This window comes from Pelodiscus sinensis, chromosome 28 (assembly GCF_049634645.1).
Source record: "Pelodiscus sinensis isolate JC-2024 chromosome 28, ASM4963464v1, whole genome shotgun sequence".
Classification (NCBI taxonomy): domain Eukaryota; kingdom Metazoa; phylum Chordata; order Testudines; family Trionychidae; genus Pelodiscus; species Pelodiscus sinensis.
The window spans coordinates 4,515,739-4,530,029 of record NC_134738.1 but is presented as its reverse complement, the minus strand read 5'-3'; the positions used below and the strand labels follow the sequence as shown (position 1 = coordinate 4,530,029).

Here is a 14,291-nt window from a genome sequence, read left to right as displayed (position 1 = left end):
GCTCGCCTGCTCCGGGACCCAGCCACTGAGCGTCCGCCTGACAGGGCCGTTTCGCACCGCCCCCACGGGCCGGACAGCCAATCAGCATCGCCCTGACAGGGGCCTCTCCTCCACCCCACCTCCCCGGGCCGGGTCGGGGGGGGCCATTCCCCAGGGGGCGGGGCAGCTTCTGGGGGGGGCCGTTCCCCAGGGGGCGGGGCAGGTTCGGGAGGCCGTTCCCCAGGGGGCGGGGCAGCTTCTGGGGGGCCGTTCCCCAGGGGGCGGGGCAGCTTCTGGGGGGGGCCGTTCCCCAGGGGGCGGGGCAGGTTCGGGAGGACGTTCCCCAGGGGGCGGGGCAGGTTCAGGGGGCGGGGCAGCTTCTGGGGGGCCGTTCCCCAGGGGGCGGGGCAGGTTTGGGGGGGGCCGTTCCCCAGGGGGCGGGGCAGGTTCAGGGGGCGGGGCAGTTCCCCAGGGGCGGGGCAGCTTCTGGGGGGCCGTTCCCCAGGGGGCGGGGCAGGTTTGGGGGGGCCGTTCCCCAGGGGGCGGGGCAGGTTGGGGGGGCCGTTCCCCGGGGGGGGCAGTCTCCCAGGGGGTGGGGCAGGTTCAGGGGGCGGGGCAGTTCCCCAGGGGGCGGGGCAGGTTGGGGAGGCAGTTCCGGGGGGGGGGGCAGTTCTCCAGGGGGCGGGGCAGGTTGGGGAGGCAGTTCCGGGGGGGGGGGGCAGTCCCCCAGGGGGTGGGGCAGTTCCCCAGGGAATGAGGCAGATTCTGGGGAGCTGACCCAGCGTGCGCACACATACACGTACATTCTCTTTCTTTGCAGCCAGAGGCCTGGCTCGCTCCCAGATTTTGTACACATGCGGTGCCCCCCCGGGGTAGGTGATCAGGTGTGCAGGCGCCCGAGCCTGTGTGGTAGAGTTAAGGTATGCCCCCTATGGGGTGAGCACCACTAACCTGGAGTCCGCCCTGCCTTACCAGGGTGAGCATTAGGGATGGAAAATCCTGTTTAAAATGTTAACTGGTTAAATGTATAATATTTAATTGGTTAAATTGCCCGTGGTTTGCTGCGGGAGGAAGCTGTTCCAGCCAGGCCGGGTGCCAGTTAATCCATTACCCTGGTAAGCACACGGGGAAGGCAATGCTTACCCGGTAATCAATTACCCCTTTACATCCCTAGTGAGCATCAGCATGCCAGGGTTGGCCCTGCTACATGGGAATCGGCCCTACTAGCAAGCACCAATGCATCAGCATGGGCCCTGCTTTATGGGGTCAGCACCTATAGTTCAGGATCCCACGGGAAGGCAATCTAAGGGGAAAAGCTGTTCAGGAGAGTTGACAGTTTTTCAGAGATGTTATTAAGGGCATGGGAGCAAACTGTGTAGGACTGATAAGTGCAGTGTGGCAAGAGGCCACCCTGGCTTAACCAGGAGATCTTCAATGATCTGAAACTCAGAAAAGAGTCATACAAAAGTAGAAACCAGGTCACATGAAAAAGGATGAATATAAGCAAATAACACATATATATAAGGGTGAAAGGCCAAGGCACTAAGCAAGATTAAACTAGTCAGAAATGTAAAGAGACCAGTCTACAAATACATTAGAAGTAAGAGGGAGGCCAAGGACAGATTATGTCCCTTACTCAATGGGGTAGGAAGAACAAAATGTTTAGTAGCAATTGAACATCTATCTTAATGTCAATGAAAATTAAGTAGGATCAGGGCTAAAATAGGGAGAAAATGTTAGATATTGCATAGATAAGTTAGACGATTTCAAGTCACCAGGGCCTGATGAAATACATCAGGAGATATCTGAGCCATTAGCAGTTATCTTCAAAAGCTCATGAAAGACAGGTGAAATTCCAGGACTGAAAACGACAAAAATAGCACCCCTCTGTAAAAAAGGGAAGACGGCCAACACAGGGAATTCCAGATCGCTACTGAGTAAACAATAAAGCCCTCAAGTTGCAGACATCTGAAAGATAATAAGGTGATAAGTAACCGCATGGATTTATAATGAACAAACCATGTCAAACCAACGTAGTAGCTTGCTTTGACAGAGTAACCAGCCTTGTGATGGGGGAATGATAGCTGTGGCACATCTTGACTTAAGTAAAGCTTTTGATAATCTTTCACACGGCCTCATAAGCAAACTAGGGAAATCCAATCTTGCCTTAGCTACTATAAGGTGAGTGCAGAACTAGCTGGAAAACTATTTCCCGAAAAAACTTAAAAAACAACAAAGAGTCTAGTAGCACCTTAAAGTCTAACAAAACGTGTTGATGGTATCATGAGCTTTCATGGGCAAAACCTATTTCTTCAGTTGACTGGAGTATAGTAAGTCCAGATCCAAGAATAAATAAGGAAAGGAGGGAGGGAGTGGGAAGAAGGAAAAAGGGGAGGAGAGGAAGAAGAAAAGAGACAATGAGTAGATAGTTCAGATAGTTACAAGAAGCTGTTAAGACCCAACCAGGAGGGGAGTTACAGCAAGGGAGGTTAACAGCCAAGGTGGAAAGGCTGGTCCCACAATGATCAGTGCTGGGTCCAGTTCTGTGCAGCGCCTTCATCAATGATTAGAGCAGGGGTGGCCGACCTAAATCTGAGAAGGAGCCAGAATTGGCCAATGCACCTTGCCAAAGAGCAACAGCAGCATGTCACCAGCCCTGCTCATCTCCCCACCACCACCCGCAGCACATCCAGCCCACCAGCAGCCCCACGGGTCAGTGCTGCCTCCTCCTTTTCCTCCCGCCCACTGGGATCAGCTCTGTCTCGGTGGGAGACACTGGAGGGGGAAGCAGGCTCGGTGGGTGTGACAGGCTCGGTGGAGAGGGTGGGAAGTGGCAGGATCCTAAGGGAAGGGCCTTGGGCAGAGCTGGGGGTTGGGCAGTGAGGACCCTCCTGGCCCAGTGGAAAGTTGGCACCTGTAGCTCCAGCCCTGGATTTGGTACCTATGCAAGGAGCCGCATATTAACTTCTGAAGAGCCACCCCTGATTCAGAGAATGGCAAAGAGACTGCACTTAACCCAGTTTGTGGACGATACCAAGCTGGGAGGGGTTGCAGGTGCTTTGGCGGACAGGGTTAAAATTCAAAACGATTTGGACAAATTGGAGACGTGAGCTGAAGTCAATTGGAGGACATTCAATAAGGACAAATGCAAAGCACGCCACTTAGGAAGGAGCCGCGATCTGCACACACGCAGAATGGGAAGTGGCTGCCCAGGAAGGAGCACGGGGAAGAGATAACAAGCTAGATGTCAGCAGTGTAACACTGCTGCCACACAATCATTCTGGGATGTATTAGCAGGAGTGTTGTAAACAAGGCGCAAGAGGTAATTGTTCCGCTCCATTATGTGCTAAGTAGGCGTTAACTGGCGCATCCTGTCCCATTCTGGATGCCACATTTCAGACAAGTTGTGATCAAATTGGGGAATGTCCAGAAAAGAGCAACAAAAATTAGTAATGCTGCATTGGCAAAGTGGGCCCCAGCCCAGAAAAAGCTTTTGCCCAAATGAAACTGAGTCTCTAAGGTGTCACTCATTGTTTTTGCTGAAACAGACTAACATGGCTACCCCACTGAAAATGATTAATGGTCTCGAACAGGGGTTCCCAAACTTTTTGACATGGGGACCAGTAAATCCATTCACAAGCTTTTGGAGGACCGATAACATTCATTTGCATACTTGCATATTCATTAAGTAATGGTGAATATTCAAATAAGTGGTTTCTGGTCCTCCCAAAGCCCCCAGTGCCAGCTTTAGCAAAGCTTTTGATACAGTCACCCACAATATTCTTGCCAGCAAGTTAAGGGAATATGGATTGGATAAATGGACTGTGAGATGGATAGAAAGCTGGCTAGACCAGAGTTTCCCAAACTTTTTACTTTAGTTGGAACCCATTGTTTTTCAGTACTGTTTTTTGCAGCCCAATAATATAAACGCATATAAAAAGAATGAAAAATGAATACATTTTCAGTGTTTCACCCAGCTGCATCCTCCGCCCAGCCTGGGCCAGGGCCTGGGGGACCTGGTGCCACATGGGCACTCCAGGAGGCGGGGGCAGGAGCAGATTGGGGGTAGGGTATCTGGCTAGGAGGGAGGGTGCAAGGAGGGGTAGGGTTGCCAAGTGTCCAGTTTTGTACCAGACAATCCGGTATTTGAGGCTTCTGTCTGGGAAACAAATTGAGAAAATACCAGACATATAAAATGTCCTGTATTTTCTAATTAGGTAAGTTTTATTATTATTAGGTGTATCAGTCCGTAGCTGCGAATTGCCTGGCTGGTAGATGTGCTCATGCTGCGAGTGTGTCTGCCAGCCAGGCAGTTCACAGCTTCTCGAGGGAGGGTATGGTGGGGAAGGGGGCAAAATGGAATCCCCGGGGCCGGACTCACTCGTGTGCCCAGGTCTGCATGTGCCCGGTTCAGTCCCGCTTCCCGCCAGCTGATTTGCTCCCCCCCCCCCCCCCCCGCCAGTTTCTCCTCCTGAACTAGCCCCGCTGCCCCTGTCCAGCCCTGCTTCCGGTGGCTGGTTCTACAGTCCTCCTCCCGATCTCCCCTGGCCAGCCACCCTGTCCCCCGTCCAGCCCTGCTTCCACTGCCCGCCCGCCCCGATCTCCGCCGGACAGCCCCGCTGCCCCCAACCTTGCTTCCGCCCGCCGGCCACCTCCCCCCGATCTCCGCCGGACAGCCCCGCTGCCCCCAACCTTGCTTCCGCCCGCCGGCCGCCTCCCCCCGATCTCCGCCGGACAGCCTCGCTGCCCCCAACCTTGCTTCCGCCCACCGGCCGCCTCCCCCCGATCTCCGCCGGACAGCCCCGCTGCCCCCAACCTTGCTTCCGCCCGCCGGCCGCCTCCCCCCGATCTCCGCCGGACAGCCCCGCTGCCCCCAACCTTGCTTCCGCCCGCCGGCCGCCTCCCCCCGATCTCCGCCGGACAGCCCCGCTTTCCCCAACCTTGCTTCCGCCCGCCGGCCGCCTCCCCCCGATCTCCGCCGGACAGCCCCGCTGCCCCCAACCTTGCTTCCTGGTGGCCATTTCCCCCCCCCCACACACACACACCTCCTCCCAGCCCGCCCCACCCCGCTCCCCTCCCCTCCCCTCCCAGCAGCCACGCTGAAGCCCTGTATTTTTTTCCCGTGGCATGGTACCGGGCTGCAGCCTATAGTTTGGGAGACGCTGGTCTAGAAGACATGATCTTTGAGGGAAGACTGAAAAAGTGAGGTTTGTTTAGTCTGGGGAGGGGACAAAACAGTTTTCAAGTACATAAAAGGTTATTACAAGGAGGAGAAAAATTGTTCTTAACCGCTGAGACTAGGACAAGGAGCAAGGGGTTTAAACTGCAGCAAGGGAGGTTTAGGTTGGACATTAGGGAAAACTTTGTAACTGTCAGGGGGGTTAAACCCTGGAATAAGTTGCCTAGGGAGACGGTGGAATCTCCATCATTTGAGATTTTTAAGAGCCAGTTAGACAGACACCTGTCAGGGATGGTCTAGGCGGTGTTTGGTCCTCCGTGAGGACCATCTCGAGGTCCCTTCCAGTCCTCCGACTCTATGGGCCCCATTATACCAAGGTCGGTTCCAATCTATTAGAATGGGTCCTGCTGTACTAGGGTCAGGACAGGGTGCGCCCCGCTAGACAGGGGTCAGCACTGTTACACTGGGCAGCCCTAATGTACTGGGCTGGGCCCTGCTATGCAGGGGTTGGTCCCAGTGTGTCAGTGCGACTAACCTGCTGGGGTGGGCACACCGGACAGGGATTGGCCCCAACATGTAGGGTTGCCAGCTTCCTGACTGCAGAAAGCTGAACACCCTTGCCCCATCCCACCCTTCGCCGAGGCTCCAGCCCTGCTCACTCCATGCCCCCCTCCCTCACCCTTGCTCGCGCTCTCAGAGGTAAGGGCGACCCAGCATGGTGTTGCAACCCTTAGCTCTGTGCTGCTGGTGGCAACGGCCAGCAGCTGCTGCTCTCTGACCACCCAGCTGTGAAGGCAGCACAGAAGTAAACGTGACACCGTGACCCTCCTTAAAATAACCTTGTGACCTCCCTGCAACTCCCTTTTGCTCAGGGCCCCCCTGTCTGGGAAATGCTGGTCTCACCTGTGACATTTCTATCCTAGAGCGTAAAAGGACAGAAAAGACCAAATTCCACGGGGGAGCCCCAATGTGACGCATTGGCCGTGGCTGGGAGTTTGACAGGAGCCTAATGAGCTCTACCTCCAGGCTTGATTCAAAGACGTCTAGTGATGGAGAAGCCACCACCTCTTCTGCAAAGCCTCCTCGGGCTCCAGGCTGTGCTCTGAATTAGACTGGAAGCTTTTGGGGGCAGCAGCCCTGGCGTCGTCTTCGCGCTGGCCATGCTCACCTAAGAATGACGTAACCATCTGGGCTTCACCTGTGAGCCCTGGACTGTGGCTGAGCCGGATTGCTGGGCCATGCAGCTCCTTGCCTCGTCCATACCTCGCTGGGTTGCAAGGGGAGCAATGCAGACCTGGACCCTGGTTTCATTCCTGCCACGGCAGGTGTTTCCCACTTCCCCTCGCCTTTGCTCAGCCCGCTCGGCTCTTTGTTAACCTTTGTCACTTGGCGGTGGGTCTCTGTGACCCAGCACGGTCACCATGGGAGCAGAACAGGTTGCTAAGTCTCGCACTGGAGTGGTTCCCGCAGTAACAAGGAGATAAAGTGGTTGTTATGACAATTGGAAGGAAGACGGATCACCATGGCGGTGGCTTTCTGCGTGACAGCACTAATAGTCAGATCGGGGGGGAGCCATACGACTGCGGGATTTCCCGGCTACACTAATACAAAGTTAGTCTTGAGATCCCAGGATGCACCTTGGGACCACATCGAGGGCCAAAATGGGAGGGCGTCTCCGGCATAGAAGTAAATAGACGTACTGGCATGTTGGGAACCGTGCCGGGAGGAAGCTGAGCCCCCGGGCTCCGTTACCCCCGAGGGTACCTCAGTCTCCACAGAAGGATTTGCTGCTTCTCTTCCGACCTGATGCAGGATCCCAAGGTGAGGTACGTCGCTTCACCCCATCCCCTTGCGTGAACCCCTGAACTAGAGGGAGGCTGAGGCTCCAGGCCTGGGACTGGACAAAGTCCTGGGAGAGGAGGAGACCCAGAAGGATTGCTTGGCGTTTGCGTGTGCACGCCAGAAAAGAGGAAAGTAACCAGCTAGCCTCCGGACGCAATAGACCGGTGGGGAACGTGGCCAGACCTGTGCTCTCAGCCCGGGACCAGCTACTCCAGGGCCCAGCGGGGGAATATTTCCGGGGCAAGGAGCCAAGTGGCGGTGTGTGTTGTGACTCCGTGGGCGAGGGGGTTGCCAGCAGCCCGCCCTTCGCAGACAGCTGCCCCAATGCTGGAGCGCAGAACCAGGATGGACAGCTCCAAGAAGGAGAAGGTAAGGCCTAGTTCTGGCACGTTCCCCTTAGCTTTGGGAGTGCAGCCTGGGTGAATGGCAGCTCAGCAGCTGGTTAGTCACTAGGCCCCATCCTAAGGCCGTGGGGCCCATCTGTGCACCTCTGCAGAAGGCAGATCTTTCCGGGGCGCCCGGGCTCATTTAGGGAAGTCCTTGGCCGTCATCACCCCCTCCAAATCCAGCTGACGTGGAAGTTGGCAGCCAGTTTTCCAAGGATGGCTCAACTTCTGCTGCCCGGCTCAAGACCGGCCACCCAGCATTTGGGGCATCCCGACTCAGACGGGGCCTTTGAACCGTCAGGCTTTAATTCCCTGGTCTGCTTGCGGAGCGGCGCAGGGGGCAAGAACCGGCAGTGCCCGGGCAGGCGGCGGGTCTGCTCCACCGGAGCCTTCGGCGCCCAGAGCGCAGGCGGGGGGTGCCCGTGGCGAAGGCTGGGCAGCTGGGTTCTGCGTTTCCCCGGCCCCTGGCCTTGCCAAAGCTGCCGAAATGGTCCCTTGGTGCCGGGGAACGAAGAAGTGCGTGGCGAGGGCGAGCAGGCGGGGGCGGGGGACAGAGGGGAGAGAAGGGCCCCAGCAGCTGGCTTGTTTGCGCTGTCCAGATGTTAAGCTGTTAATAGCCCCTTTCTCTGTGGCACCTCGTTTTGCAAAGGCTGGGCGTGTGTCAGGGCTGGCACTGACCCAGAGGGCAGGGCACCCCCTACCGAGCCCCACGCCCACCCAGCAGTGCAGCGCCCCTAGCACTGCGCTGGGGTAACGCTGACTCAGAGAGGAGTCCCCCACACTGCTCCTGATATTACTGTGCCCCCCGGCCCCCGATCGGAGCCGGCACCGACTCAGGAAAGAGAGCGCCCCAAGGGACACGCCCCTGACAGCCGCCGCAGGCTCGGTCCTCTGCCCAGCATCCCGCTTCCTTTCAGTTGGCAAGATCACAGCTGCTCCCAGGCGTGTCCTGTGTCCGAGGGCTCAGGGGCTCGGCAGGGCGGAAGGTTCTGTTCCTAGGATGGTTAATCCCCGGGAAGCGACACGCAGCTCCCTTTGAATCGCTGACAGGGTACTGCTTGGCTGTCCACTGTCCATCGTTCCTAGCCCCGGCGACAGCTGCCTCCTGCCCCGCCTGTTCCCTGGGCAGCGTTCCCTGCAAGCTCAGGAGGGATTCCAATGCTGCCCAGCTGATTAGCAGAGCGTCCTCTGCTAGGCTAGTGTTTACATGGGGTGGTGCACAGCCACATGCGCCTTGGTGCACATAAAATTTATTCTGCACATGGATGAAAATGGTTCCAGGCACTATTGCCCCTGGGGCTCATTCTGAGCAGCCTGTCTGCGATGTGCGGGGATGTCTCTCAGCGCCAGCGCTCGCTTAGCAAGCCGCTTGGGTTTCAAACCCTGTCCGTGGCTGCCCTAGACTGGGGATAGCCGGGAGGAGATGTGTCTCGTAGCGCTCCCTGCATGCTTGGCCCACTGACCTCATGCTATTGGCATCTGCTGAGGCACCATACGCAGCGCTTGCTCACCGTGTGACCTACTTAGAGCCTGAGAACTAGAGCAAATATCTACCCCCTCCCACCCACAGCCACGTGCGCCCCCCTGTGCGCTAGAGGGAGCAGTCGGCGTGTGCTGGGCTCCCCTGGGTGGCGAGCAGGGGGAAAGGGGGGACCCCAAGCCCCCAGGCTGCCATGCTGATTGGGGGCATGGTCTTCCCACCCCAAGGATTGCAACCCCCTTTCTCCTGGCCATGGGGCAGCCAGTCGCTGTGCGTGGAGTGGGCAGAGCCACGGATACCCTGCACTCGCCCACCATGTGATCTGTGAAATATTAACTGGGTGGCAGCAGGCACCTGGCCGGGGGGATCCCAGCTACTCAGGGCCTAGAGCACGGCTGGCAAAATACGGCCCAAGGGCCGGATCCGGCCCGCCAAGCCCGTGGACTCCCCTGCCGGGACCCTCAGCCACACAGCTGCTGTGGTTTTAAGCTCAGCTGGGGGGCGGGGGGGGGGGGGGAGTCATGTGATCTCCCTGCCCCCAGCCCAATCCTCAGCTCCTATTGGCTGGAAACAACCAGCCAATAGGAGCTGTGAGATTGGCTTGGGGGATGGGGGCAGCGCAAGCCTCTTCCCCCTCCCTGAGCTGGGAGCTGCGTGGAGGGAGTAGCCTGCAGTTTAAAGTGATCTGGGGCTGCCGTGGGCAGGGAGCCCAGTCTGCCTGGGGTGCTGCAGGGCTGCTGGCCAGGAGGCACTTAGGTAAGCGCCTCCCAGCCACAGCCTGCCTCTGGCACCCCTTCCCCCCAACTTCCTCCCCCAGGTCACCATCCAAACCCTCTGCACACCCCCCCCCCCCCAGGCCAGAATCCTCTTCTGCACCCATACCCCCTCCCTGACCCTACACCCCAATCCCCTGCCCCAGGTCACCCGCCAAACCCTCTGCAGTCTGCACCCCCTTTTCCCCTTCTCCCAGGTCACTGCTCCCTCCCAGACCTTGTACCCCCTCCTGTACCCCCCCAGGCCAGAATCCTTTCCTGCACCCATACCCCCTCCCTGACCCTACACCCCAATCCCCTGCCCCAGGTCACAACCCCCTCCTTCCCCCCAAAGAGACCTCATACCGTTTTCTGCACCCCAGTCCCTTACCCCATGTGCCCTTCTGCACCCAACCTCCACAGAAAAGTGTGGCCCTTGAGCACTTTCCAAAATCTTGGAGTGGCCCCCCTCCAGAAATTATTGCCCACCCCTGGCCTAGAGCCATAGGGGATTCCTGGCTTGGCTCAGTCTGCATCTACAGTTTGCAGGGAGCCAGGCTCTCCCAAATTCCCATCCATACAGCGCCCCCTGCTGGCCAGGGCACGGATTGGTCTGTGCCACGTGTGCAATGCCCCCTGCTGGTTGGGGCCCAGATTGGTCTGTGCCACGTGTGCATTGCCCCCTGCTGGCCAGGGCCTGGATTGGTCTGTGCCACGTGTGCAATGCCCCCTGATAGCTGGGGCACGGATTGGTCTGTGCCACGTGTGCGGTGCCCCCTGCTGGCCAGGGCATGGATTGGTCTGTGCTACGTGTGCGGTGCCCCCTGGTGGCCAGGGCATAGATTGGTCTGTGCCACTTGTGCGGTGCCCCCTGCTGGCCAGGGCCTGGATTGGTCTGTGCCACGTGTGCGGTGCCCCCTGGTGGCCAGGGCATAAATTGGTCTGTGCCACTTGTGCGGTGCCCCCTGGTGGCCAGGGCATGGATTGGTCTGTGCCACGTGTGCGGTGCCTCCTACTGGCCGGGGCACGGATTGGTCTGTGCCCTGGCAGAGCCCTCGGGCATTGGTGGCCCCTTGGTCTCTCCCACTCTCTGCCCATCCTATGCAGCGTCTAGCAGCCAGGTGGCTGTGGTGGCACTTCCTTATTTTGTCATTTCCCTTTGGGACCCCTCTCGCCTGGCTCCGTGGGGCCATGAGCTGGGCGCAGCTGAAGGTGCCCCCTTGCCATCAGGAGGGCAGGTGGAATTGCATCTGGGGAGCCCAGCGCTGCAGGAAGCCCCCTCCCCAAGGGTCCAGGGTGGCGGAAGCTGGTAGCCCTTTGATTGGCCACGTGCACAGTTTATCCAGGAGACCGACTCAGGAAGTTGTCTGGCCCCTCTGACTCCTGCTTGCGCCCTCTCCTCTGCTCTGCCCTGGCCCTCGCTCACTGCACCTGGCTCTCGCAGGTCCTCTGAGCCCAGGCTGGAGGCGAACGTTGATGTGACTGCTAGGCCAGACAGCCCAGGAGGTGCCATCCAGGAAGCTGTGGTAAAGGCGCGCTGCGTTGCAAGGTGGGGCAATCTGAGGTCGGGACGGGAGAGACAGCACCCCAGGGCTTGGCTCGCCTTGGCGCTGAACATACGATCTGTCACAGGAAGGGGGCGGAAAAGCTGCTGCCCTTGGGGAGCGGGGCAGGCCTGGTCCCTCCAGTGAATTGCCCCCTCCCAAGTCTCGTGTGCTTCGGGAAGCGGGCAATGCGAGGCGAGGGGGCACTGCTGGGTGCAGCCTGCCCAGATATCAGGAGCTCCCCCACCTTGCTCTTGCCCATCACTTTACATTAGTCGATTCAAAGCACGTTACACGGCAGCGCAATCCCAGTGCCCCCATTTTACAGATGGGGAAACTGAGGCACGCAATGGCATGGTGCCTTGGTCAAGGTCACTCCGCAGGCCAGTAGCAGAGCTGGGAATTAGAACAAGGTCTCATGGATCCCCGTCCGTGGCTCTGTCCACTAGGCCGTCTTGCCTCCCCAATCCACCCTGCCCCCCAAGCCCATATTCGGGGTGGTTGATCCCAGAGACTCCGCTTTGATCAGTTCACTTAGGAGGGGCGCGAGGCAGGTCGCCATGCTCTGGTTTGTATCCTGGAAAGGGCTGTAACCCCCGACAGCAGCCCCAGCGTCGACTCTGTGTGTGACCCTGGCCTGCGAGAGCGAGAGCTGCAGAAACTCTGCCGAGAGTCCTGGAGGCACAAGGTCCGTCAGCGACCCAGTGACGGGCTGGGCCGGCCCCCCTGCCCACGCCCCGGGGCTAGGTGTATTTCAGCAGCTCCCGAGCCTCTAGTCTCTCTGGGAGGGAAGAGCTGCCGTTGCTATCAGCAGCCCTCAGCCTTGGACTTCAGCAGCAGCTCAGCGCCCAGAAACAGGGCTCAGCTGGCCTGCTCAGCTCCGCAGCGGGCCCCCAAAAGACGCCTTTGGGCCACGCAGAGCAAGGGGATCCCGCCTGGCCCCGCCGATCCCTCGGGGCAGAAGGACCGGAGCAGTGCAGCAATGAAACCAAGACGGATTGAGACCTTGCACCTGGTAAGAGCTATGACCTGCCCAGAGAAGCCTCCCCCACCTCCCTCCCGCCGTGTGAGGTTAGGGGTAGCACGGCTAAGCAGGCGAGCTCTTCCCTGCCTGCCAGATGGGGTGGGGGGGTGGCTCGTGCCCAGCCCTGGCCATGCTGCTTTGCAGCAGCAGATGGCTTTCCAAAGGCGGCTGGTCTCATTCCTTCCGTTTTCCAGATGGGGAAACTGAGGCACAGAGCCAGCCGCAGCAAAACCAAGTCTCGTGAGTTGCAGGCCCGAGATCACGCCTCGGTGCAGGGTAGACCGAGCACAGCAAGGCTGTGTCCACATGGCAGCACTGCTCCGGGATGCCCACAGCTTCACAGCAAGCCAGCTATTTGGGGCTCGCCGCTCCGCCGTCCCTGCGGACCTCAGGGCAGGCGGAGTCGGGGTGTTTGGAAGAGCGGGTTCTCTCCCCAGCAGTGCTGTGGAGACAGCGCCAAATTACATCCAACGAAGATACGCCATGTGCGTTGCTCCGGTTGCGTAGCGTATTTCGGGCTACAGCGCAGTGTAGACACAGCCCTAGATCCGCCCACCACCCCCTCTCGTCCTGACGTGCTGGCCCGGGGCCAGCGTGTGTAGCCTCCCTGTGCTTGAGGAGCGGCCTGCGGCCACGTGGGGTGCAGTAATCCCCCCTCGGGCACAGGGCTGCTGTGCTGAATGATGCCCGGCAAGGCCTCGGTGGCCCCCCGCCTCTGCGGCTCGCAGCTCTGCTTGGCCACTCCCAGGGCCCGCTTGGGGTCCCGGCGCTCCCACGAGCTCCAGGAAAGGTTCCGGGGCTGGCCGGCGCCTCCCTCGTGGTGGCTGCTGGGGTCGCACTTGCACCCGCAGGGCCCAGGTCCTGCTCTGAGGCAGGAAACAAGCGTGGGGGCCTCCTGCCTTTGCCTTTGCATGGAGCCCCGGGGGAGCAGCTGCTGGGCAGAGGTCCAGGGCGGGTGGGGCACTGTGCGGCCTCCAGGGACCAGCATGTGCCTGTCTGAGGGGCTGGGCTGGCCCCCCGCGGCGCCAGGCGCACACAGTGGGGGTGGAGTTTCCCTGTGGCCACCCATGGGCCATGCCAGGAGCATGGTATGGTGGAAGGCAGCATGGCCTAGTGCCCTGGTCCCCAACGCGGTGCCCACGGGCGCCATAGCACCCGCCGGGCCATTTATGTGCGTCCGCGGAGCAATCTGGACTGGCTCCGCCCCCAGGTGTGCGGCAGGTGCCAGCCGCGGGCGCATGGACGGCCTCTGCCTGGGGTCGCGGCACATGCCAGTGCCGGTCTTGGCCCCGGGTGCATGGCACATGCCGGCGCCGGCCCTGGGCATGTGGCGCATGCTTGGCCCCGCCCCCAGGCATCCGGCAGCCCCAAAACGTTGGGGACCACTGGCCTAGTGGTTAGAGCACCAGCCTGGGCCCTAGGAGCCCTCGGTTCAAATCCAGCTTCAGCTGCTACTTGGCCAGGCGATTTTGGGCAGGTGATTGCTTGCTCCATGCCTCAGTTTCCCCAGTTGTAAGTGTAAGCATTGGAGCAATTGCCCTGGTGACCCCCACTCAGGGCCCTCTGCTCTCCCCGCGCGTGCTCCGGCGTGCCAATCCCAGGGAGCCAAAGGAGTTCTCGAAGGTGTGCGTGCTCTTAATTGGATGGGAGAGAAGCGGCCATCCCTCTTGTCACTATGGTTACTGCAGCGCTGTCTGGACGCTGGGTATGGGCTGCGCGTTGCTGACCCCCAATCTGCACCGACAGCAGCCGCGGGGTTGCCTGTCCGTTACCCCTGAGGACTCCCCTGGCCGCTGTGCCCAGCGACCACCCTGCTCTCGCAGCGGACGGCCCCTCTTCCAAAACGGGTGGCCGGATTTTGTACCCGGCGCTCACGCCAGCGAGCTGAGTCCCCGCGATCACGCCTCTGGCAGCCTCGCCCAGCTGCGGGGTGTCCCCAGGGGGGCCCAAGGATGGGGAAGTTCAGAGTCACAGATGCACAGAACGGCAGGGCAGACGGCCAGAGAATCAGTCAGCTCAGCCACTCCCCTGTAGTCAGCCCCGCCCGTACCAAGTGGGGGAAAGCCACGGCCCCTTCTGCTCTCGTTGGGGGCCCCCCCTCACGT

At 59.8% G+C, this 14,291-nt stretch overlaps 1 protein-coding gene across 2 annotated transcripts in view; it reads left to right on the top strand.

The window, feature by feature from the left end:
• Positions 1-6,485: 6,485 nt before the first annotated feature.
• Positions 6,486-14,291, top strand: part of GCK (glucokinase) — a 29,575-nt gene continuing 21,769 nt past the window's right edge. The window contains exon 1 of one of the 2 annotated variants that reach the window (XM_075910754.1): positions 6,486-7,369. In XM_075910754.1, the coding sequence (XP_075766869.1) occupies positions 7,325-7,369 (45 nt within the window). In that variant the 5' untranslated portion in view covers positions 6,486-7,324. Of the gene's footprint in view, positions 7,370-11,939; positions 12,178-14,291 lie in introns of those variants that run through there. The other variant, XM_075910755.1, reaches the window with a different exon arrangement.